The sequence below is a fragment of the Teleopsis dalmanni genome, chromosome 1 (genome assembly GCF_002237135.1).
Source record: "Teleopsis dalmanni isolate 2A chromosome 1, ASM223713v2, whole genome shotgun sequence".
Taxonomy (NCBI): Eukaryota; Metazoa; Arthropoda; class Insecta; order Diptera; family Diopsidae; genus Teleopsis; species Teleopsis dalmanni.
Genome location: NC_051846.1, coordinates 57,696,526 through 57,724,417, shown reverse-complemented (window position 1 = coordinate 57,724,417; position 27,892 = coordinate 57,696,526). Strand labels below are relative to the sequence as shown.

Here is a 27,892-nt window from a genome sequence, read left to right as displayed (position 1 = left end):
TACAGCTTTTGTTTTTATTTTTTTTTTTTTTTCATTAAAATTATTATATCAATAATTTTTTTTATTGAATAACAATTTTTTATATAATTTTTTTTTTTTTATGTATATTAATACACATCCGGCTTAAGCATAAATTATTCTTACTGTGCTTGAGATTGCTTCCCACTATATTTTTATCACAGTGGCAACATGCTTGATGTGTAATTTAAGATCCTTCTCTGACATGTGTATTGCATCAATATGATGCGCTGGGAGTCCTTCACATTCGCTTAATGGCACAATTTTTTAAGCACTACAGTAGTATTTCATGCTTAGTTATGTCCTTATGAGTTCAGTTCGTTTTTCTGCTTCTTCCTTCTTCATGGACAACGATGAAGGTGCTTTTGAAGTGTCATTATTTTTGCCACTTTCTTCACAGTTTTTATGTCAAAGCATCTTTTGCTAGTTCTTTAGCTAAGCTTTTTACTGCGTTTTACATGAATAGAAATGAAGAAAAAAAATGCAAAAAAATGCAAAAAAAACACGACAAAAAATTTAAAAAGGGAAGAAAGGATACTCAATTTACTTGAAAGCATCCTTGAACTGAGGATACTCATTAATTGGATGTAATTTTTCAAAGAATTTGCATTTCATCGTTTTTCCCTTTATACCTTACATAAAGTAAGTATAAGTATGTATGTAAAAGGTTCTGCTTTTAACGTTTATTTAATGCAATTTTATTGCCCGCGCGTTTTTATTATTAGTGATATCTTATCGCAACGAAATTTTTTACTGATTTCTAATTAAGTATTTTTTACTTTTTATTATTACAAAAAAAAAACGAATGTTAAAAGTTTGTTTGTATATATGAATAGTACACACATACACACTAAACTGAACTACTTATTACTACAAAGGCAAGACGTTGAAAAGTTACAAAATCGAGACATCATGCGATGATATTTTTTACCCATCCCACACAAACAGTGCAGATACATTTATGTATCCCTATAAGTCGCATTTACTTACTCATATGATAATATTCAGTTACGGTTATCCTGCCAGGATGAAAGTTTGATTAAGTTAAAATACCGGGCGTGCACATCAACGTGGATTTCATTGTCATTGCTTTTATTTTTGTTCTTGTTATGAAAGAATTTTTATTATTTTCATATTGCGCGGGAGATGATTGTTTGTTTTTAGGGTCCCATTGCCATACCAAACTTTATGAAACTCATATACTGCTGCCTCTAATCTACCTCTAAGCTCCTTGCCTGCTGTTCTTAGTAGAATTTATAGCTCTTTACATTATTAGTACTCACTCTCAATGCATTAGTGAAAAATTATAATTAGTCGAAGATTTATTTATGTCTTAAAAAGAATTTCACTACTAAACCCCAATTTGGTATAAATATGGGTTTTTTACTACTCAACGAATCTCACCTCTTTATGAATTTTATATTATCCATATTTTGTTGCTGTTGTTGTTGTTGTGCATATTCTTTACTACATGCTGTTGATGACGTTGTAAATAAATTAACCTTTTTCTTATTAAGTGAAAATTTTCTCATTTTGAAAAAAAAGTGCTGTTGCTCTGCAGATATTTTTTAATTTCATGCAAACAGCATTTTGCTTTTATGTTGAAAGAAAAAATTTATTTTAATTTACACATTGTTAAATTTTTACATAAATTTCACTTAAGATATTGTATATGAATGTAAAAATTTTTATCACTTCACTCACCGTTGATATATAAAAATTATTTGTAATTAAAAAACAATACATAAATTATTTCCTTCACAATTCACAATACACAATTCATTTTGTATTGAAAAGAAGTTGGTTGTAGTGATTTTCTGATTTTCTGATTTTCTGACCTGCAATAAATTATTGATGTTTTTCAAAGGTTCACCGAGTCGAATGAAATAATAATTATTTTTGCAATTAGTTTAAGTTACTGTATAATAAATTAATATTTTGCTTTTGACCCTTTTGCCTGCATAATTGTTTATTTTAAATTTTCGTAAATATTAGCTCTATTGAAGAGAAATTGTTACTACAGTGTTTTCACCCACATCCGTCATAGAGATTTTTTTCATTACTTTTAAATTAAATAATTTTAATAGAAAATATAAAATATATCTTCCGCTATGAAGTTTTTTTTTATGACTTTTTACAACTTAAAAGATTTTAATGGAAAATGCTAAATAACATATTATTTAAATAATGTTTTTTTATATAATAATTTAAATACAAAATAAAAACTATAAATAAATTATATAAATTATATGTTATTAAAATATTATTCCGATATTTCGACTATCTTCGATAGCCATCCTCAGAGAAACTTTTTAATAAATTCTATAATTCGACTCTTCTCGAGAGTCACCATCAGGACAATAACTCTACAATTAATAAACATTAATTAATATTAATAAAATCTATATCCATTCGTCATATCATTTTTAAATCTTGAAAACCATGTAAATCCGCTGGATAGACCTCTTGCTAATATGACTGCTTGTTCTAGACTAAAACGGAACGATAGACCCGCCATCCTACTTTCCTAATGATCATCCTGATTAATTCAACTTATACACCGTGATATCTGGTAAATAAGCCCTGGCTACTTATTCAGAGGCCCCTTCAAATAATTTACAAATCATTATATGTATCATTATTGTATGTTTATATAAAATAATTTGTAATGTAATGTTATTACTTTTTAAGATTCTAAAACTTATTGTTATGCTTTAATTTAAAGCTATTCAATAAAGATATATTGTTAAATAAAAAAAAAAAATTCGTTATATCATATTGCAGATCGGACAACGGAAACAAAAACATTATGGCATGTTCTGTACAATATTTGATTGTATAAACATAACTTATTCACAAAGAGTTTGTACAAAAGTTTTCTAATTTTACCTATTTCGAGAAATATATCTCAGTTCACCAAGAACGCCAAGTCGTTCTTGTGGTCGTCCTCGGGTTCTACTGCCTAGCGTATTCCAGATTAGTGCCGCATGTGCTACGTCCAATCCACCAATATTTCCATTGTCGAATTACTATCTTGAGAGACTCTTGCATAGTTGCACGCCATAGTCGCTGATTTGAGATCACACCCGGCCACCAATTAGCCGAAGACATCTGTTGATGATGCTTTGCAGTTTTTGGACAGATGCTCACGTAAAGTGCTATGTTTCACTACCATACAACAGTACTGATTTAACACAGGCGTTAAATAATGTAATCTTAGTCGTCTGAGTTAGGGTGCGACATCTCCAGATCCGAGTAAATTTTTTGAATGATGCTCGAGCTTTTCGTATTCGGTTTTCAATGTCCGCATTGGCTCCCCCGTCAATTGCAACCATACTACCTCGGTATTCAAATTCACAAACATCTTTGATCGGTACCTATATCCTCAACATAAAGTAGAGTTTAATTTTCTGTTTTAATTCGCATGCTTTTCATTTTGTTCTTACTGATTTTTAAGCCGATTCCTCGCGCTGTACTTGCTAAAGCGTTAAGTTTAGTTTGCATGGATTATAGGTTCATGTGCCAAGCTTTCCAAGATTTAAAAATATCTTAATTGGATTAAAGAATTTAGAATGCAATGCAATTTAATTTCTGTTATATATATAAATATCTTATATATATAATTCTTCTGTACGTGTGTTGACAGTGAACTTTTCCTAAACGGCTGAACCGATTTTGATGAAATTTTTTGTGGGTGTTCAAGTAGATTCAAGGAAGGTTTAGATTCACAATTTGGCCCATTGGATAATGTCTTTTTAATTAATTTTTTATTTTTTGTTATCCATATACATTTATATTAGAAATTTAAAATTTATCCATGCTTACTTTGATTTGTTTAAAAAGTTTAAAATCTCTAAAATGAATCGTAAAATTGTATAGCTTAAGTGCATTTAAATTCCGCAGTATATAGTAATAATTAAAAAAACGTTATCCAGTGGACCAAATTGTGAATCTAAACCATCCTTGAATTCACTTGAACACACACAAAAAAGAAGAATTATAAAATAACGTACAATAACGTATATATAAAGGTATAAATAACGTACAAAAAAAAACAATATGAATATGAGTCGGATATCGACTATTCGTCACATTTACGAATTGTAATCGGTGCTATGAACAAACAGTGCCACCACTGTCATGCACTCAAATACAAAGGTGAATCGGCCGGTTTCTGCTGCGCATCTGGAAAAGTTGTATTGCCACCATTGAATTCACCGCTAGAACCATTGAAAGCACTATTGGCTGGAGCTACATCTCAATCTAAATTGTTTTTTTCGTAAAATTCGCAAATTCAATTCGTGCTTTCAAATGACATCATTTGGAACAACAAAAATCGTTCAGAATGAGATTGGTCGCAATTTTCAATCAACGCTTAAGCTTCAGGGCCAAGTGTATCACCAAATTGGTTCTTTAATGCTGATGCCCAATAATGATCCCAAATTTCTGCAAATCTACTTCATGGGTGATGAGAAGCAGCAAATAAACGCACGTTGCCAGTACAACCATATCGAGCAGATGGAGGAGCAAGAAATTGTGGGTATTTTAGAACCGTTTTTAAAAAATCACAACCAGTTGGTCCAGTTGTTCACTACCGTTTCAAACAGACTGCTAAACGACAACTATACAATCGTCATCAAAGCAGACAAAGTACCATCTGGGCAGCACGCGGGCCGATATAATGCACCGATTATTAAAGAAGTTGCAGTTGTTATGGTTGGCGACGCATTTGAACGTCGAGATATACGAATACAACGCAGAGATAACACAGTGCATACGATTGCAGACAGTCATCGCTCTTACGACGCTTTGCAATATCCATTGATATTTTTTTTCATTTAAAATGTAGTGCTTATAAGGATTTGAAGTAACATGAAAATATTTGTAACATAAGTAATGCATGTGGACTTTTTGTAGTTCAAAAGAAAAAATCAATTTAAAATAATTTTCGCATTAAAATGCTAAAGGTTAAGTTGAATAACAACAAATATTATAACTCAGCTGAGCCAGGAAAATTAATTGCAAGGGGAAACAACGTTCGCCGGGTCAGCTAGTATTGTATAAAAAATATAAATAATATTGAATTAGTTTTATACTTTGTTACTTTATGAAAACACTGTAATCTGTTTAGACCAGAAATTTGTACGTGTTTTGTAACGCGAAATGTTTACATCAGTACCGTTCGCAATTATACTTGTGAGTGTTCTGCGATTGCACAAAATCAAGAGTTTTTGATACAAGAGTTTTTTTTACCAAAAACGCAACGAAAGTGATTGACCAGGCACTGTACTCATTTACCATGGCCCCGTGTGGCTTTCCTTCTACTTTTTACGCTTCCACTGTTTACTCAAATAAGTTGTCGTTTACATTGGCATAAGTTGCTTATAACATGTGAAGGAGCTTTTGTATGGTTAAAAATATTTACTTAGCAATCTCAAGTAAGTTGACTTGTCTAATGAAGCCAGTGGAAACATACTATAAAATTGCTACACCGAAGAAAGCGTTTCGAGTCTCTTAAAGAGAATTTTTATTAATTGACTTTTTTGGTTTCTTTTAATTTCCATATATATATATTTTTAAAGAGTATTTATAATGCTATACATTAATTTATCAAGTTTTAAACACCTAATAAATTTACTGAGTTTCAAATACAATTTATTTTCCTAATGTTTAATTTTAGAGGTTTCTGCTTATTTTTTTTATTCATTAAATTATTTTTTTTTAAAACCCATATCCTTGCTATATAACATTTTAAGTGAAATTTGTAATTAATTGCAGTAATTTCAATAAAAATCATTTCCGTAAAAAACTACTCTCAGTAAATTAATTAATTATCTTCACCAAGTCCTCAACTGCATTTGTATCTAAAACATTTTTCTTTTATTTGCTGCCCTCGCTTTTCGGTTTTGCAGCAAAATGGTGCGTGGGTCACACAGTCAAGACTCCACCTCTCAAATCAAATAAGCCATAAAAACCTCAGAAAAGTACATAAAACTAAGCCACACAACCAAACAGCATTAGAATTGTTCACACTTAATAAAATGGAATGAAACAAACGCTAGGTTGGTGCGGGAATATAACTGGACATGTCCGAGCAGAGATAACACAAAATGTTAAGTCCTGCTATAAAATGTGCAGAGTTCATGTCAAAAGAAGGATTTCTATTCCATTCAATAGAAAGGTTACAAGATAAATATCATATGCATTATTCGTTCTCGAAAAGGGGTATACGACGGCGCTGGAAATTGGTATACATAAGTACAATATAAGGATGTTTATCTGTATCTGTGAATAATTGTATCTGTAAGCTAATACTTAGTTGTTTATTTTATTTCCTTCTTCATTCTCATTAAAGCCTTTCGTGTTCCTCCGGTTTTGTTTGTTCGTCTGTTTTTGGTAGCATGGATGTGAATTTATGTCAACAGGATGTGAGTTTAACTACACATGTTCGTGCTATTGGCAGGCTAATTAATTCAACTTAAATTAAGTAAGACGTAAAATTTAATACAAATTAAAATGCAATCAATTTTATTACTGAATATTATCTTCTTCTTCTTCTTTTTTGTTTACGAGTATATATGTGCTTATGTATCTGTTATAATGACATAATTAATGCAAATACGCAGATACCAAGTTTGCTGTTTGCTGCCTCCCACGTACTTGGATTACGTATATAAATAAGATGCTTCAGTAACCAAAATATGAAAATAATAATTTAATGAAAAACTTTCAGAGTTGGAAGAATACATCCACAATGTGAACAATGTTTTCTAATTTAAAATGTCAGTACGTGTTTACGTGGAAGTGTCTCTGTTATATTAAATAGGCTTAACTTTTAACATTTAAGATAGAAATTTCAAAAATAAACATAATTTTGGCTTCTGGAGTGTCACAAATTTGTTTTATGTTCATGTCTCTTTTTTATTCAAATATTTTTATTTTTATAATATGCCACCGAAAATCCCATAAAATAAACGAATAAACAAATTGGCTTAACAAAACTGTTAGTTTAAACCAAATTTAAATAGTATGTATTATATTAATTTATTTTACTATATTTAATATAACTTTAATATGCTAACAACGCACTTACCAGAGAATATTAGTGAGTTAATACTTTTTCTTAATATGAATCACTGTATTTAATATATCTTAAATCAGCTAAGGATTCACTTCCTAGAGAATCTGAGTTAGTCACACGGTTTCTCATTAAAGAGCATCACTGTATGTAACATATCTTAAATTAGCTAAGAACGCATTTTTTTTAGAGAATATTAATCAAATACAATTCTTCACAATGACCATTACTTTATGTAATATATCTTTAACCAGCTAAAGACTCACTTACTAGAGAATCTGAGTTAGCTACAAAGTTCCTCCTTAATCAACATCACTGTATTTAATATATCTTAAATCAGCTAAAGACTCACTTACTAGAGAATCTTAGTCAACCACAATGCTTCTCCTTAATGACCATCACTGTATTTAATATATCTTAAATCAGCTAAGGATTCACTTCCTAGAGAATCTGAGTTAGTCACACGGTTTCTCATTAAAGAGCATCACTGTATGTAACATATCTTAAATTAGCTAAGAACGCATTTTTTTAGAGAATATTAATCAAATACAATTCTTCACAATGACCATTACTTTATGTAATATATCTTTAACCAGCTAAAGACTCACTTACTAGAGAATCTGAGTTAGTTACAAAGTTTCCCCTTAATCAACATCACTGTATTTAATATATTTTAAATCAGCTAAGAACTCACTTCCTAGAGAATCTGAGTTAGCTACAAGGTTTTTTCTTAATGATAATCACTGTTTTTAATATATCTTAAACCAGCTAAGGTCTTACTTCCTAGAGATTCTGAGTCAGCTACAAAGTTTCTCCTTAATGACCATCGCTGTATTTAATATATCTTAAACCAGTTGGGAACGCACTTCTTAAAGAATATTAATCAGTTACAATTATTTTTCTTAATGTTCATCACTGTATGTAATATATCTTATACCTGCTAAGAACACATTCTCTAGAGGAACTTAGTCAGCTGTAAGTTCTCCAAACAGCATTACTGTATTTAATATATCTTAAACTTGCTAAGGATTCACTTTCTAAAGGATTTTAGTAAGCTATAAAGACACAAAAGAAGTTTTGTAATTCCTAAGCTTACGTCAAGCAAGTTTTTTCTGGTCTTTAAAAAAGGTGACCCGACGATTTGCGACAACTATATATCAGCTATACTGTATGAAAGGTTGAATGCAAATGCCAACTCACTGAATGAGCCTTACAGGTGCGGCTTTCGACCTGGTCGCTCCACTAGATATTTACATTGCGACAGATTCTGGAAAAAGCTCAAGATCATAATATCGACACTCACTACCTTTTTGTCGATTAAAAATCAGCTTTTGATAGTCATATAAGAAATTCCGTTTACACCATAAAGGCTGAGCTCAGTATTACTGTAATATTAAGACTCTGCAGAATGACGTCAAGTTAGGATCAATTCTCTTCGAACCTTTTGATACCCTGTGAGGCTTCAGACAAGGTGATCCTTTATCATATAATCTTTACAATTTCGTAATGGAACAATACTACTCTGCAACAATACGACTACAACGAATTGTAGTAGAATCTATTATTTCGAACAACTTTCTTTAATACGTTATATGTCGATAAAACTTTCCTTATCTTTCAATTGGATTACAATTTTAGTCAATCCTATTAATCTTCCACAAAGTTCCTGGAGTATTCTTAATGTAGTGGACAGTTTAAATATCCAAAAGTTATTATTATGCATTTTTATGACATTTTTGTTGATGGGTGCATGATTGTGGGTATAGTACTTCTAAACTATTCATTCTAATCCATGGATTTGTAGCGATGGTTCTACGCAGACCTTACCGCTGATCTGATTTTTGCAATTAAATTTGGATGAACTTCCTTAAACTTGCAAATATATTAATAAATAAAAAAGTAATAAAGTACAAAAATAAAATTTTAATATTTATTAACTAATTGAATTTTTGGCCGACCATACAGCTGTTTCGATAGGTATTGCCAAATACCCATTATCAGTGGTCTTGGAATTATTTCTTATATTTAATTATTCGTAAATGATTTTTTGAAACTGTAGAACTAAGGGTTGAATTCGTACCCTGTCACATTTGAAGGTCAGAGTCAGCGTTCATTAACCAATGGACTCAAAACCGTAGTTGACTTGTATGTTCGTACTTTGGAGTTTTGTTAATTTGCTGTGAAAGTTCATTAACAAATTCATTTGTTGTGTTATATTAAAATGAAATCATAAACCAGTTGTAGAATAATTGAATTAATTAAAATTATTTTTATTTTTAATTGTTTAATTTCAATACTATTGTTTTTGTAGAGGCATTATTTGTTGTGCATAGCACCTTATTTGGGAACTTAATACAGAGGACTTATGCTAATATTACTCAACGATTCGTTCAGCGGGAAAATGGAAAATTTGAACCAATATTTTGTAGTCATTTGTTTCCCTTTGTTCAAAAATACCGCTCTATTAAACCAATAGTTTCTATTAAGAAATAAGGTTTCTTTCGTCATAATAGACTTTAAGAATCAAATTTAAAAACAAATAATATAAAATTTTTATTATTAAAATGTTAGAATTAATGAAGACATAATTAACCATATGGTCTTTGTCGAGTCTAAAAACCGTGATGAACTGTTAGACGTGCCTTCTATATTACTTCTGTATAAATTAATATACATATTTATACGTTAAAAATAGTTTAATAAAATTTTATTTTGATATTTATATTTACTTTTTCTTTTCAGATTTTTTTCATAGAGAAAAGTAACAGAAGCAAAACCAAATAATTAGTATCTCATCTTCTTATCTAGAGATACTTTCAGAAATTAATAGAAATATGATAATTGAGCTTATCCAAGTTATAGCGAAGGAACGATTGGGCAGCATTTGTATACTATAGCACACAGATAAGGGAAAATGTAAATAATCAATTTGCATACAAAAATAAAACTAAAATTAGTAACATATAATTACTAATCAAAAATATAAATAAACACAGACATATCAAAGTTGCAGTTTTACTTCAATTATGAAATTTAAAAGAACTTATACAAATATCACAACGTCATAATCATAACCAATCATTGTAAATAAAACTTTAACGGCCAAGTAACAGAAGCAACAAAGCACAATGGTCAAGGGTATATTGGTGAATCGCAAAAGCGATGAGACGCTTAAGTCCCAACTTAAAATGGAGCATGCCGATCTGGTAGCTGAAATGCAAACAGTGGAAAATTTACCCACACACGAACGTTTACAACTGGCCAGATTGTGAGTATCTAAACCAAATCGCAATTGCAAATATTTGTTGGCAAACATTTTTTTGAATTATTTTATTTTCTTTTACTTGTTATTTTAGACGACGCGCTCAACAGTTGAAAGTGGCACGACAGAAAGATAAGGAATGGCTGAAACTGCAGCGTGCCAAGGGCAATTTGAATAATCTTGGCAACAATACCACAACACATCATTTTCGTAATAGTAATAGCAGCGGGAGGCATATATCCTTCGAGAATAGTGTTGTGCTACTGGAAGCTGCCAGTCGCAATGATATGCAAGAAGTGGCGGAATTGCTGGAGCATGACATCACACCAGATGCAGCCAATGAGGACGGTCTCACTGCGTTGCATCAGTGTTGTATTGACAATAATGTTGAAATGTTAAAATTATTATTGGAATATGGTGCTAATGTTGATGCACAGGACAGTGATAAATGGACACCTTTACATGCAGCTGCTACTTGTGGCCATTTGGAGCTTGTGCGTATACTTATTGATCATGGTGCTAATTTGTTGGCAGTTAATACCGATGGTAATATGCCATATGACTTATGTGATGATGAGAATACCTTAGATTATATTGAGGCTGAAATGTCGAAACGTGGTGTTACACAGGAACTTATCGATGAAACACGTTCGTCGACAGAACGACAAATGTTAAGGGATTTAATGGATGCAGCGCAAAGTGGTAAAGACTTAGAAGAACCAGACTATCAAGGCGCCACACCTGTAAGTTTGAAATATATTTTTACATATAAAACATATAATATAATATATATATAAACAAGAATATAATGTATATATAAACATATAATATAATAAATATATAATATAGAATAATATATAAATATACAGTTTGCAAACACAAGGTTGACAAACTGTATATATATATATAAACACATAATATATGTACGTTTGAAAACCGTTGAATTGCTAGATGTGTTGTATAGAATTCTTATATAAAAAATTCTACGCTCTCCGATTTGTATTAGAACTGTAAAATAGTATTACATTACTTTAAAGTGAAGTTTATATGACGCGTATATTGAACTTCCCTAAACGTTTTACATATGGTCACTTCAACCCATCTTTACAGTGATCAACCCATTCCCATAATATACATTGATTTTATTTAATGGAATAGTTAATTTTATTAATTTTGCTCTGTTTCGACTACTTTATATTTTTCTTTATTATCATTTTTTTTCTGTTCCCTTGTATATCTTTTTCATTATCTCTGCTAATTACTTAGCAATGATTAATTGATGATACTGTGCAATTATATATTTCTTCATTCAACAATTGGACAAATTTATTTTTATAATCCAGAGTGACTTTATTTAGTTTTATATTTATCTGCATTAGTTAACCGCTATTTTGCCACTATTTATATATTTTTCTATATGTAATATAATTTACTAGTTAGTTATTTATTTTACTACTTTTATCTTCATCTCCTTCTTTGTCTCTCCTTGTCTTTCTTCCCTGTCCCTCTACTCTTTTCTCTTTATTACTCTCTCTCACTCCCTATCTTTGCTCTCTCTCTCTCTTTATTTTTTTTCCCTCTCTCTCCTTATTTTTTTTCTCTCTCTCCTTATTTTCTCTCTCTCCTTATTTTCTCTCTCTCTCTCTCCTTGTTTTTTTCTCTCTCTCTCACTCCCCTTATCTCTTCTCTATCTCTCACTCCCCTTATCTCTTCTCTATCCTCTCTTCTTGTCTTTTCTCTCTCTCTCCTTATCTTTTCTCTCTCTCTCTCCTTATCTTTTTCCTATCTCTTTCTCCTTATTTTTTCTCTATCTCTCTCCTTATCTTGTCATTCGCTCTCTTTCCTTATCTTTTTCTTTCTTTCTCAGCTCTCATGATCGAATTGAAACTGTCATTTGTTTTTATTTCTCTGTCTTAATTTTATAATTTGCATTGAAGACTACAACAATTTTGATTTTCACGAGCCCATGACACTCTACCTTATGGGTCTTATATATACACACAAAATTATACTTATTTGGTTTTCAAAACCCAACTTTTAATTTTTATAACCGAACAACATTCATTTGATCAACGTAACGAAAATCTCGAAAACAGCAATTTCTCATTTGACGTGATCATGACTGTCTGTATAACATGATCCTTGGTAAACCTTTGCTTAGTTTAGAAAATCTGTGGTTATTTCCACGATACTATAAATATATATTTTACATCAATGGCTAATCATGTTCATTATGTTTTAACATATTCATATCCATTAATGATTCAATTTCGTATAATTATTTTTAGCTGCATATTGCTGCCGCAAATGGTTATGTTCATGTAGTCGAATACCTCCTAGAACAACACGTTAATGTAGATGCCTTAGATAAAGATATGTGGTCACCAGTGCACGCAGCGGCCTGTTGGGGACATGTAAGTATTAATACTATAGTAAAATTTAAAATGTGAATAAAAAAATGTTTTCCTTTTTTAAATAAGTTGGAAGTATTAGAAATGCTAGCACAGTGTGGTGCAGATTTAAATGTGAGAAATAAAGATGATGAAACGCCGTCAGGTATGGACTTCAAAAAATATATATTTTTCATTTTACCATTTTTTTTAATTTTAATTTACTATCAGATATTTGTGAAGATCCAGAAATACGCGAACGTATTGAGCAACTCAAAACGGAACAGGAAAGTAAACGTTTAGCTGAAGCACAAAGACGCCGTGTCAGGCGTTCACAGAGTAACAATACAAGGTAACTAAAGAAATGAACAATTTTAGCATAATCTAATATAAACTAAACTAAACTTCATTGTTAATTCTAATAGAGCACAATCGGTTCGTCGCACTTCGTTACGTGATAAAACATTAACAACCAAAAAAGATGCAGTTGAAGAAGCTAGATTACGGTTACAAGCACAAGAGGTTTATATAGCACCCGATAGCACAAACACTTCATTAGATCCAAATGGTGATATCTTACGTACAAATTCAAATATACACAATGATAATATAACAGCAAATACAGCGAACGCAACAACCACAACAGAAAATGGCCTTAGTTGGTTAAGTAAAGGACCAAATAATAATAACAATACCATTAATACGAATAATAATAACGATAAGAAACTGCAACAACAACAACAACAACAAGGTAGTTTGGTGCTTAACGGTGGGTTATTGTTAACACATTCAAAGTCTGCTGATGCAATAGATTCAACGCATTCCCTAATACCACGACGGCCACCAGATGGTCGAGAGAATGATGAACTACAAATGAGTGCCTACAAAACTGGCGGTGGTGAACATCAACGCTCCACATCAGCAGCTGCTGTCATAGTTACAGATCGTAATGCGACAACTGCGGGTGCAACTTTGGCATCAGAAGCTGTACAAATACAATCAAGCAAAGAGGCAACAAATGGTAAAATAAATGTGCAGGTGACAGTGCTTGTCGGTAAGTGGTACACCATTACATTAAGCTTGCGACACATCACATATGTACACACATTTAATTACGTGTTAGCTTTGATTTTCTGAACTATATCTTATTCAACAGGGCATTGTTAATATGATACTTAACGCCTCATATGCATGCCCTACTATTTATTACACTAGCACACTCATTTAAAAATATATATAAATATATATATATATACATATGTATATGTAAATTATGTATTGTAAATAAACCACATTGTCTTTTTTTTTCTCTTTTCATAACATTTTTTGCATTCTACCATACCACATTTGTATGTTGTTAATCGCTTTAAATATGTACAACGAATAATTTTCTACAACTTTAAAAACCACATTAACAAATTAAAAAAAATATATATATGTATATATAAATACATCTATATATATCTACCATTTCCTTGTGTTGTACTAAAAATGATCATCGTGCATCTGATGGCCTATACATTATAAAAACAAAATTCATACGTAAATGCAGATACAGCAAGCACCCATCATCTTCATCAACAGCAAGCGCAGTTGGATTCATCCTTTGCGGGTGCCACATTGGCTAATTTAAAAAAACAACGTTCGTTATCACGTACAAACGTACTTAATTATGAAAATGGTTCTGTTTTAGGAGCCTCAACTAATAATAACAACAACAACAATAACAATTTTATGGGCGATGGACATACGATAAGCAGCCAACCTTTAAGTGGAGGTCTGTTACCAAATGCAATAGATTTTGGTAGTATAAACAGTGCTGAGAATCCGGCATTTGCATCGTCAGTGAATAAATTCAGCGGTGTGACGGGCGACGTGGTCAGTGATAGTACTAGTTCAAAAAAATGTTGCACAGTTATGTAAAAGTAAATATTTATTAATAGCGCATTATGTATTAAGATCTTAAGTTTTTAAGGAGCTATTTGTATGTATACATATAGTATATAGTTATCTAAGAAACTGAAAAACATTAAAATTATTCTTTAATTTTTATTTTTATTTTATTAATAAATTTACAAAAAAAAAATTGTATTTTTTCACTTTAAAAAATATATAAATAATTAATTATCATAAAATTTAATTCTTTGCATATATTAACATAATCTTAAACTTCTTATTCATTAAAATGTCGAATGCATTTAAAATATATGTACTGCTTATTTTTTTTAAGCAAATATTCATAGAAGTAATTAATTAATATACACAATAATAATTTTCTTTATAAAATCGTTTTTTTAAATGCCAAAAACATCTTGCCATTGCCGTTTCATAATTGTTTAATAAATAAAAATAAAAATTAAGGAATTAATTCAAATTTTTTTAATTTAAAACATCACAGAACAAACTCCTATAAACAATGATTATAAAATTATACAATATATATCTTTAATATCAACAGTAATAAATAAATGTTTATTTATTATTTGTAATAAATTATTTCAAGCTAGTACTTTAGTCACTTCTTAAGAACTGTTCATTTTATTATTGTTAAAGTTAAAATTTAATTTTTGAATTTCACTTATACATATATATTAGTTTATATATTAATATTTATATATATATATATATATATATATATTATTATATATTAATATATATATATATATATATATATATATATATTATTATTATATATATATATATATATATATTATATGATAAAAATCTGAAATATATAGTAATATATTATACACATAGAATTGAATATCAAACTCAAAATAAAAATCAATAAATTTTCAAAAAAAAAACTTAATATAACATTAAAAGAAAAATATTGTATATATATTCTTTTTCAATATATTTTTTGTTATAACATCACAGCTTAAATTTTCCAAAAGCAATGGTATATTATATTATATCATTAATAATATTTATTTATTTTATATTATATAGTTCATTATTTATTTTATTTAAATTCAAATATTATTATCTTGTACTATATCAATTTTATTGCAGAGATATGTTTACAATTTTATAATTGAAATATACATATAAAAAAAGAATTTATTCAATTGTAATTTCAATTATATACACAAAAATAAATACTGAATGTCGAACTTATAAATAAAACAATTTTTAAAAAAAATTAGTAATATAATAAAAGAAAAAAAATTTAAACATTAAGGATCCTAAAAATTAAATAAGAATTAAATTGAGAATATGACTTAAAGTCTATACGATTCCTAATAATTTAGTAAATTTATTTTTATTTTAAAATATATTTCTGAATTAATTTATGTTAAAATTTAAATAATTGATTAAAAAAAGAAATTATAGAAAAATAAAAGCCAGTATAGTTTTTTTTTTTTAAATATTAATATACGATGGAACGGATTGAAAGGGAGACATTCACGCTTCAAATTAATATTGTGCAATGCCAATGTAAATTTTAGTTGCTTTGAATTATTTATAGAATTCGATTACTTATTGATTATATTGTTATAGATTATTCTTTTTGATTAAATATTAAAATTGTTAAGTTAATAACAAAATTGTTATCTGTTATCCTTTTATGTTATATGTAAAAAACTAATGCTTCGTGCTATAACAAGCTTTGAGCATTTGTCTCTCTCTAACATAGCGAGTTACTCGAAAATGTTCGAATATTTGCAGTTATTTGTATTTGTATAAAAAACAACGAAAATAAAATGAAACAATGCAAATTTGCTGTGTTCAAAAATTTTGAATTTTTTAAAAATTTAAACATAAATATGTTTTCTCCAAATATTCGAAAAGGATATACTAAGTCTACTCGAACATCACAAATGCTCGTACAGTTTGTAGCAATAGTAGAAGCCAATTAGTTATGACTTATTATTATAACAGTTCTTAATAATAAAATTCTATTATATTTTAACTATCTATTTATATTATGATATTAAATAGTAATCGAGATATTTTTATTTAATTTTTTTTTGTTTTTTATTTTACAACATATTTTATATGTTGCTACATTCCAACAAAATAATTAGTTTTTTAATATTTATTTTTTTCCACAATTTATTATTATTGTTAATGATCCCAAATATTTATGTTAACCCTAACTGTTAAGAATTAATTCTGCTTAGCCTGCAAGCTATGTTAGCCACTTTTTTCCTTATACTTGATGCATAATTTCAGCTTTTATATGTAGATATGCATCATTAGTAGTATAAAAATTGTCTGCATAATTTATCATTTTTTATATATTACCTTAAACACAACTAAACTAAACATGAAAGCGTGCATATCTCCTTTATCATTTAAAAATTATCAAAAAAGTATTAAAAAATTTTTTTAAAAAAAAAATTTGAACTTTTAAAACTCAATTAAATCGTTCAATAGAACACGACAAAATAATTAAATGGCCTTATTTGAGAGCATTATTATAATTCATTGAAGTATTTATAAAATATAGATATAGATAAATTTTATTTATAAAAATATATATACAAAGTTTAATTCTTTTACTTTTGTTTGCTTTATGTTTTTCTTTTTCAATAGATATATAATAAAATATTTGCATTATATCAATAAATTGTTTGTACTATATAAAAAAATAATTAATTATTTAATTTTTTATAATTCACATTAAAATTGTTCAAACAAACTGTATTAGAATAATAATCCAATACCCTTTGTTTTAAATTATTTAATAAAATTTTATGTAATTTTATCTATAAATTAAAACATACATATATCTTAGATAGTTATGCATATGTTAAGCATTAATAATTTTATATTTTTATTATTATGCTTAATATAAACATTAAAAAAACATTGTTCCAAATATATAAATATCTTAGTATATATTTATAAATTTTATTGTGTAAGTTTATCAGGCTTAAATGATCGAAACGTATAAGCAATTACTTTCTAAAAGGACTGGTTTAAATTAAACATGATCGACTTTGTTAATTGTTAATAAGCGAAAAGATGAGACATTAAATTATAATAAATAAAAAAATATTTTTATGCTTATTTATAAATTATGATTTATATGAATTATTTAAGAAATATTAAAATAACTGAAGAATATTTGTAATAATTAAATAAGCAATGTTATTTGAAAACAATCTTATATATATATATAATATAGGTAAAAATTTTTAAAATATATATATAAAATAATTCTATATATGGAATATCTTTGGACATAAACTTCAACTAATGATATTTCTTTTTGGTACTGTTACATCTATTTAATTTTAAAAACTAGTTTAAATTATAGTAATTGGATAGCTCAGTATTATATTGTGAATACTTTTTTTGATGTAGGCAAACGGTTCTGTTTCAAGATCATTAAAAATAAAATTTCTGAACGAGCTCAGCTTATGTGAATCTATATTTCACAGATCAAAGGACAAAGGACAAAAGAATCTCACAATAGACTTATGAATCTATAAAAGTTAAATTTTTGGACAAACGTAGCCTCTTTAGATCTTAGATCTTTTAGATTTCTAGATTAACTTAGCTGGTTTGAATCGTTTTTTTTCCAATCAAAGGGAAAAATAGATTTATTACAGAATTATTAATCTATAAAAAAAATTTCTGAACGAACTTAGCCTGTTTGAATCTAATTTGTCGTGGCGTAAACGAAAAAACGTTCTTATTGCAGATTGGTAAATCGGAAAAATTTCCTCATAACTTATAGGAAAAATCTCATTAGAGACTGGTGAATTATAAAAACATAAAAAAATATTATAAAAATATAAAAAAATATATATAAAAATATAAAAAAGTATTATAAAATTATAAAAACATATTATAAAAATATAAAAAAATATTATAAAAATATAAAAAGTATTATAAAAATATAAAAAAATATTATAAAAATATAAAAAAATTATTATAAAAATATAAAAAAATTATTATAAAAATATAAAAAAATTTATAAAAAAATATAAAAATTATATATAAAAATATAAAAAAAAAATTATAAAAAATATAAAAAAGTATTATAAAATATAAAAATATTATAAAAATAAAAAGTTTATAAAAATATTAAAAAAATATTATAAAAATATAAAAAAATATAAAAAAATATTATAAAAATATTATAAAAATATAAAAAAATACAACAATATAAAAAAATATTATAAAAATGTAAAAAAATATTATAAAATATATAAAAAAATTCTAGACGATTTAGCCTATTTAAGTCTAATTTGTCATCGCTCAAACGAAAAGAGATTCTTATTACAGATAAAAAATTATTCGGAAATATAAAATTTCTCATAGCTTAAAGAAAAAATCTTATTAAAGACTAGTAAATTTTTAAAAACAAAAATTCCAAGACGAGCTTAGCTTATTTGAATCTAATTAAAAAAAAAATCTCGTTACAGACTGATACTAAAACTGATGCTGAATGTTTAGTAACTTTGTAATGATGATGTAATGTAAGTTACTAAAAAAAATAGTGAACAAGACCTTTCTTGCAAAACCTTGAAAAACGAGATCCTTAAAGATAACTCATATGGATACTTGAGTTTTGTATTTGAAGCCTGAGTTAGGAGACTAAAAAAAATAAAATACCTAGAATGTAACATAATAATACTACACAAGAATATAAGCGTTAAGGAACTAGATTGAAAATTATAAAAGGAATAGGAATATAATTCGATTTGGGGGTTTGGAGCTTTTTGTGCGATATTCTATCTGGAGTAATCTAAGCTAAAATTACAAGCAAAACTATCTTGAGAATCCAGTATTAGATACGAAGCTCAAGTTATGAATTTTAGTATTGTGTATAGAGTATAAAAAAATTATTAAATATTTTTATAGAAACTACTCAGTTTGAGAGCCGATAGCAAATATCGGTTCAGAAGTAAAAAATACGTTTTAATTAATCTAACTTCAGATATAATTACAACAGAACAGAAGCTTTTTCTCGTTTGAGGTAAGTTCAAATCTTACAAACAATTTATAATAAAAATACTTTATTATTATAATTTTGGAATAATGGATATATGATTAAAGCCTTTCTTTTATTTGAGGTAATTTATTATACTCTCTTATTTATTATAATTATGGAACAACATCTCTAAAAAATAGAGAACGCAATGTATTGCTGGACTTACATTATCTTATCTAATTATTAATACTAATATAATATTATATTATATTACGAATTATCAAATGAATCCAAATGGCAGTAATTAGAAACCGTTGAATATGGTCGATGAGGAGTCATGTTTAGAATATCTGCTTCTGCATCAGATATTGATTGAAAAACTTGTGATCTTACCTTATGCTGATATATGGGTGGCATTTGTTTGGTAGCTTGATACATGGACATGAAAAATGTATAAAGAGGATCTCTCTCACTACTTTCTTCGCTCTTTTTATTTTTATTTTTATTTTGATTTATGTTTTTTGTATCTTCTGCTGATTGTTCTAAACTTTGATGGTAAGGCTGCATTGAACGTTTAATAAGATCACATGAATCATTATCAAAATTCTTCTTTTCTTCCTTTACGTAATTAATTTCTTTACCCACTTCAACAATATTATCGTCATCTTGAGGTTGTAATTCACTTTCATCTTTACATTCTTCTTCTACTTCAACCATTTCAAAAGGTAGATATGTTGTGGAATCATATGAAAATTGAGAATCATTGCAGGTATGATCAAAGGTATAACCTTCACGGTTTCCAACTGATGTAAATTTTTCAAGAAATGACATTTTATTTTGATATCGCCATGGCTTTATATGTTCGGCTCCACTTTTCTGCATTTTTATTTGTCGCCGTCTTGCATCTCGATAGCTGCCTCTTAATCTAAGCCACATGGTTTTTGCATTTTCTCCTGCAAAATCAATAAGAAAAAAAAATTAATCAAGCTTTATACAATTTATTGCATGGCTTTATATAATTTATATTAGATTTAAATTAAATTTAGATATACATATAGATATTTTTTGGAGTTCAATGGTATAAGAACTGATTAATAGGTGCAATAATAAAAGTATAGTTAGGTGATATGAGAATTCGTAGAATAATTGACCTCAGATCTGCATACCTACCCGAGGAGCCTGTAACCATTCTGAGATTCGATAACGCGGTGCCGGTAACTCTGTCAGTTTTTGTAAATAATTTCAATGCTCTATCCTTTATGAATTTTTTGACCGAATCAATCTTGAGGTCCATGAGGATGTCATTTGTCCATATGTACCATGGTACTTGAAAAGTCTTCTCAGAGTCTGGCTTTGTGTAATTTCTAGGTAGTGAATAGTAGTGTTTGAGGCTTTGCTAAACGCTACACATCTATATAGAAATAACGGTCGCATTATTTGGTTATATAACAGTTTCCTGTTCTTAGTATTCAGATTTTTATTTTTGAATAGTGATTGGAGATGATGAACAATTTTGGCACAGCTAATTCTTGAAGTTGAAGATGTTTAAACCATGTGAATCGTTTGTTCACCGTGATGCCTAGATATTTAATACTATTCTCCCAGTTTATTACCATATCTCCCACTCTCACTCTCGACGGGTTCTGTCTCCACTTACGCGTAATAAACAGAGCCTTGGTTTTTTCATTATTGACCTTTATTTTCCATTTCTGGAAATACTTCAGTATGAGGTTTATATGTTACTTATTGTAGCATCTGTTGGAACTACACTACTTGTGCTAGTGAAGTTCTATCAACTACCAATTCTCATTCCACATAACTAGTTTTATTACTACTTATTAATAACTTTATATATATATATATGTATAGCCACTATTAAAAAGTTGTGGGGTTTCTGCACATTAATGCTTAATAATAAAAAAAAAACCTACTGTAAAGGTGTGGTTCTACACATATGTTTATATATTATGATTGGGAGAGTAGCACTATTCAGTTTTGTAATAAATTAATATTGTTTTTAACACTTATTAGGAAATTTTTAATTATACAACTCCGAGATAAATGGAAAGTTTAATATTTTGTATATGCAAAAAAATGTTTAGAATAGAAGTCCAGCCTGAAATACGTCATGCACAGGGGACCCGTGCAACATTTGAATTGCTTTGATTCAAATCGGATTTTAGTGGAGTTTATCTCAAAACCCTAAAGTCACTCACCATTTGTAAAATGTAAACGCTTTGCAATGGTATTCCATATTATCCATTTCAGTTTTGTTTTCATATAATTAGGATGGTTCGTGTCGTATAGCTCTTTGTGCTCTTTTACTGCTTCTATTAGTTCTTCAGCAGACATCTATAATTTTATGCAGACAATTAAAAACAATTTAATTTGAATATTTAGTTTATTATTAAAATAATTTTATTATGTTGAATAACTTACCATTACTTCTTTTCAATAACAATAATTCAAATAAATAAACACGATATACGTGCACACAGTAAACCGCACACTGTTTATTTAAGCGCAGCGTGCCAGGCTCGCACGTAAACGGTGACAGATTCTCGACGCCACCTCAAACACGGCGACATTTGCTTTACTAGAGGTATTCTGTGTATCGTTGCATATGTAAAATTATTTGAATTTACAAAAATCAAAAAAAAAATCCCTTTCTTATGATTCTGCATTGATTTCCACGGAAGTATGCAAGACCATATTTTCAACACCAATTACCTCTTGCATATGTGATTTTCAAGACTCTATTGTGAATAAAACTACTTTTGTCACTGTTCACAGGACAATATTTTAGCGAAACTCTCAAGTTTTGTTCACAATTGTTTGATTTTATATCTATTTTGCGACCGAGATAGTGCTATAATATACATATAAATGCACAAACTTAAATTACCCATTAATTCTGCAACAACAATCTCCAGCACAGCATTCTACATTCCCTGCTTTTTACATTTCCTGAAAACATGTGAAGCAACAACAACAATGTTCTTAAAAATCTTCAGATTTAGGTTTTATTCCCAAACGATTTTTCGGCTTAAGTTTTAGTGCAGCCAAATTTAAAATCAGTCTATTGTGAATGTTCACTGGAAATAATATATAAATAATATACAAACAAAAGTAAAATAACTTAATGCTTCTACTATAATTTTAACTTAATTAATAATTCTGACGCTACTGTTTTATTGTTTATGTAAATTTTGGCTAATTAAGTGACATTATAGTAACAACAAATTTTTATATATAATATAAATATTAGGGGTATTCAGGATGTCTGTGCATCGTTGCATGTGCAAAATTATTTGATTTTACAAAAACAATTCCCTTGTAAATAATTCTGCACTTGATTTGCAAGACAATATTCAAGACCATATTTTCAACACCAATTACCTCTTGCATATTTGATTTTCAAGACTCTATTGTGAATGATACTACTTTTTTATTGTTCGCTGGGCAATACTTTAGCGAAACGGTCGTTTTTTTTTATTTTGTCATTTTGTAATTTTATGATTTTATGCAATTGTTGGATTTTGTATTTATTTTACGTCCAACAATGTCGGAGCTGCTGGCCAAAAATATTCGGAGATATAGCAACAAAAAGTGGACCAACAATGAGGTAAATCTCATTCTAGATTTCCTTGAGGAAACTGAAGGTTTTAAGGTATATTAAAAGGTATATATTATATGTTATATATTTGTCTATAGAGTTCATTTCTTTTTTTGTATTCTATTAGACTCCAACAGCGCAAATGTTTTATAGGAAACTTATAGAATCAAAAAATATTATCGCAACTTGGAATATGTTGCGGTTTAAAGTACGCCATTTAAGACAAAGTTACAGGAAATAAAGTCAGAGGTGTAACTCAACAGGCGCAGGTCTTGAAGAAATTGATACCTGTTGAACTGTTAAAGTTGTAAATATAAAGCAGTGTACATATAAAAATGTCAGAATTACAATCGAAGAAACGTTTGGCGAAGTACGAGCTAGATCTGAAATATAGAAATCATGTTCGGCAAATCTAATTTTTTAAGTTATTACGTTATCAATTACTATATGTATACATATATATAATAAATATTATTACTATTGAGTATTCTTTCCTTTTTTTATTTTCTTGATAATTTATTACAAATATTTATATTTAACCATTAAATATTAATGAAAATACTTCTTGCCGTTTCATTTCACCATTTCTGCTAAATGATGCTGATATTTCCGGCACAATCTCATTTTCAGTTGTGGTATTTTTGGAGCAATACTTATAGATATTAATGTTATGGAGATGCATCCGTAGTTCTTTAAGACTTTCAAATTTTTCCTTTAATATGCCAAAGCAGTGCTCAATACATATTCGGTAGGTGCTATGTCCCACATTGAAAGCAATTCCTAAGTATCTACTCATCTGATGCGCATTATATCTATTTGGAGTTAATACATATTCTGATAAAGGATATGCTGAATCACTCGCAACCTCTCCATGATGCATCACACTGAATCTCCATCTGAAAAAAATTTTCTTTTTGTTTAAAAATTGAAGTCTTACGATTTATATTTTCATCATGCCAACAACAACATGCAGCTTATAATCACAGGCGATGATCAGTGGACCATTCAATAGATTTTGGAACTTTTGATGAAATTCCACGACGGCACATAAGCACAGTGGAAATGTCTTCTTCTAAATTATCAAAAATTTCACTCATTGCATCGTCATCATCACTATCAGTTTCTGAAATTTGTATGAATATAAATATACTGCTATATTAAACATATAAATGCACCAATCTAAATTACCCATTAATTCCGCAACCGTAAAATCCTGCACAGTATTCAATATTTTGTGCTTTTCACTTTTTCTTGGCATTTTTAAAATTATGCAAATCGAATTTGAGTTATATTTTACAAGTAAATAAATACAAAAACAAAAATCAGCTGTTCTAAATATTTTCAAGACCAATATGCACAAAGTGCGTTCACGAATATTTGAGTTTGCAATGATGCACATTCAACGATGCACAGACATCCTGAATACCCCTATTATATATTAAATACATAAATATATAAAACTAAACTAAAAATTTGTTCCTACACAAATTTGGCACTAGTTTCGTATGAAATCGTTTATCAACACTACTTTTTCGTGTATCAGCTGTTGAGCTGTCAGACTTACACTGAATCGTTTGTTATTTGCCGCATAATATTAAATATAAATAGAAAAATTTTAATCACTGAAAAATAATGGATGCTTTTTATAAATATCGGTACAGTATCATCGCTGGAACTTTTGCTGCTGGTGGCAGTTTTTTTGGGAAATTACCTACCTTTTTAGTGGAAAAACAATACCTATCACATTTACCCCTCAACAATTCTGCATATGCTACTTCCTTGGGTAATATATTTCTTCTTTATTTAATTTGTTAATACTTATTTATTTAATATTTTATTGTTCAGAATATGTGTTTCGTGTATTGCCAATTTTATTAATGATTTTATGTAATGTTATGAATTGGAGATATTTTTTGAAAGCGTTGCAAACAGCCGAACAAACAATATTCGTAACCGTGCTTACAACCGCAACAAATTATATTGTCTCGGTAAAATATATTTAAAATATTTTGATATTCTTTTATTTAATTTAATATATTCAGTTTGTTTTAGCTTCATTCATTTATCAAGAAGTCATCACCTTTTTATCTACAATTGGTACCACATTTATTATTGGAGGGCTGTGGTTTTTGTGCAGTAGTCAAGAGATAAATAAAAAATCCAAATAAGAAGCAGTACTGGATACTAATTGGCAGTACATGTTTAAAAATATAAAAGAATTCCGATTATCAAAATTAGTAGAGTAGCAAAATCTAATAAGAAAAACTGTGATAAAAAGTACTTATGCTGCTGTTTTAGCACTTTAAAGTGGTAACACACTAAAAACTATTTACAAAATTTTGAACTATGACAAATTACCGTATTTTAGATATATAAAATATAGTGCCAGCTCCCTTAAATGAGCACCGATGAAATCAGCAAAGTCAGTTTGGTTAAAAAAATTATTAATTTTATGGAACGTACTACGTACGCAAAATAGAAACTGAGGCCTAACAACATTTCAAGGCTGAAATAGATGCCCATAAAAAAGGGTTTTCATATTTATATACAGTCAAACCTCTCTATAACGAAGTCGGTAATGCCTGCAAAAAACTACGTTATAGACAAATTTTCTTTTAATTGTCTTTTTTACTGGGATTTATATACGTATTTATTTTAAAAATATATTTAATTCATATTTGTTCCTATAAACATATATTATATTAAAAACATTAATCATATACTGGTTTGTATTTAGAATAATTATTTTTAATAATTACTATTAAATTTATTATTATATATATTATAATTAATTATTTTATTCAGCTCAAAAAAAAATCTGTTATTCTTGCTTGTTTGGACATTTTAACTTTTTTTATTGTCAAGAAATTTGACCAAGTTAATAGACTCAAGATTTCTAAATCTCTAAAAATTCTCTAGCACTAGTCTTAAAAGCGAGAGCACACAGGTGTGTTTAGTGATGACTCTTTCATTTAAAATTTTTACTGTCAGCAAATGCGCATAATGTCCTCATCCCAATTATAATCTGAATAACATATTTACAAGCTCAAATCGATTAGGATACAGCTCGGAAAGAAGTTTCTCATAAGTTAAAACGTGTTAGTTCAGTGTTGAACTTGGTTTTCGCCATGGAGAGGTTTAAATAAATGAAAAAAAATAAAAAATTACTGTCTTCAACAAAACTTCGTTATAGAGAGGTTTGACTGTATTAATATATATATATAGTTTTCATGTATATGTAAATATATATAGCAATGCACCTATGCAATGGTATATTTATAAATACAAATAACAGTAAATAGATTATTATTGATTATATAAATTATAATTAAGACTAGTAATATATAATATGTTAAAGTAATTGCTGTACATTTTTATATAATTATTTAAATATATATTGTAAATAATTATATATAGATATGTGTATAATCTATATAATTTTATATGCTATATAAATAAAGTAATGTATTTAATCAGAAATTATGTTTAATTTGAATGTAAAAATAATTGTAGTATATTTTTATATAATTATTTAAATGTATATTGTAAATAATTATATATAGACATATGTATAATCTATATAATTTTATATACTATATAAATAAAGTAATGTATTTAATCAGAAATTATGTATAATTTGAATGTAAAAATAATTGCAGTATATTTTTATATATTTATTTAAGTATATATTGTAAATAATTATATATGGATATATGTATAATCTATATAATTTTATATACTATATAAATAAAGTGATGTATTTAATCAGAAATGATGTATATTTAAATGATTTATGTCTGCTTTAAGCATTTGTAAGAAATTATGATAAATAAAAAGATTTTTATGACTAATCTAAGTTACGTTCCTGTTAATATGTATATATGTAATTCTGTACTAGGAAAATCACAGAGTAACTTTTATTAATTAAAATCTTACTCTAATATAGTAATTTGCAGCAATTTTTTTTTGGGTTAATTGCATTTATTAACTCGTTCCTTGGTTCCATCTCAATGCTTATTAAACAATATTACTATTTATTTCTTTGAGATTGATTTCCTCCATCCTTCTATCCTATTTGATGTCAACATTTCTTCTGTAGCTCAAATTTAGGTTGTACGAGTCCACAGATTGGTATTGGACTCTCTGTGTAATAATACTCTTCCATGTTTCACTTTCATGAGATCAGCTCTCCCAAATTCTCTATAATCATATTAAATAAGTGAAGTTTTGCAAAAGTACATTATATGGCAGCAGTTCCATCTGATTTCAATAAAATAAACTCTAATATTATTGTTAATTTGCAATAACTCTCCTGCAATAGACAGAGACTTTACTATTGTCCACTCTCAACTTAAATGAATTTAATACAAAATTTTGGTATGCAAGACATACATCGTTGTTCATATTATTTTTCTTCTTTACATAGTTTTTGCATGCGTATTGTTGCTTTTCGCTTTCTTTTGCTTATCAACTCAATTCAAATGTATTTATTACGCGGTGAAGAATATTTCAGTTGAAAAAATATATTAACATAAATTAATTGACCGTTAAACTAATACGTATAGTCTAATTCGCTAAATAAGTACATCTCTCTTACATTATATCTGAAATTTGTACAGTTCATTCATTCTGCAAA

The 27,892-nt window shown here is 28.0% G+C and overlaps 3 protein-coding genes across 8 annotated transcripts in view; 2 read left to right on the top strand and 1 right to left on the bottom strand.

The window, feature by feature from the left end:
- LOC119667809 (protein phosphatase 1 regulatory subunit 16A-like) overlaps positions 1-14,757 on the top strand; it is a 56,743-nt gene extending 41,986 nt beyond the window's left edge. For 2 of the 4 annotated variants that reach the window (XM_038077135.1, XM_038077136.1), the window contains exons 2-8: positions 9,839-10,364; positions 10,453-11,101; positions 12,647-12,772; positions 12,839-12,914; positions 12,980-13,100; positions 13,174-13,802; positions 14,301-14,671. In XM_038077135.1, the coding sequence (XP_037933063.1) occupies positions 10,225-10,364; positions 10,453-11,101; positions 12,647-12,772; positions 12,839-12,914; positions 12,980-13,100; positions 13,174-13,802; positions 14,301-14,671 (2,112 nt within the window). In that variant the 5' untranslated portion in view covers positions 9,839-10,224. Of the gene's footprint in view, positions 1-9,838; positions 10,365-10,452; positions 11,102-12,646; positions 12,773-12,838; positions 12,915-12,979; positions 13,101-13,173; positions 13,803-14,300 lie in introns of those variants that run through there. The other 2 variants (XM_038077138.1, XM_038077137.1) reach the window with 2 other exon arrangements.
- Positions 14,758-19,819: 5,062 nt separating this feature from the next.
- On the bottom strand, positions 19,820-22,353 carry LOC119672103. Its single transcript, XM_038083069.1, has 3 exons — positions 22,080-22,353; positions 21,857-21,992; positions 19,820-20,593 (listed from the first exon to the last, which is right to left on the bottom strand). The coding sequence occupies exons 1-3, from the start codon at positions 22,080-22,082 to the stop codon at positions 19,911-19,913; spliced, it is 822 nt and encodes a 273-aa protein (XP_037938997.1). The 5' UTR covers positions 22,083-22,353; the 3' UTR covers positions 19,820-19,910.
- Positions 22,354-24,815: 2,462 nt separating this feature from the next.
- On the top strand, positions 24,816-25,887 carry LOC119670289. Of its 3 annotated transcripts, XR_005251699.1 has the most exons (4): positions 24,816-25,039; positions 25,102-25,244; positions 25,299-25,566; positions 25,625-25,887. XR_005251699.1 is itself a non-coding variant. In XM_038080492.1 (3 exons), exons 1-3 carry the CDS (start codon positions 24,889-24,891, stop codon positions 25,405-25,407), a joined length of 393 nt encoding a protein of 130 aa, XP_037936420.1. In that variant the 5' UTR covers positions 24,816-24,888; the 3' UTR covers positions 25,408-25,887. The 3 variants fall into 3 exon arrangements, 2 of the variants coding, with proteins under 2 accessions (XP_037936420.1, XP_037936419.1); XM_038080492.1 differs by having other exon boundaries at positions 25,309-25,887; XM_038080491.1 differs by having other exon boundaries at positions 25,299-25,887.
- The last annotated feature ends 2,005 nt before the right edge of the window (positions 25,888-27,892 follow it).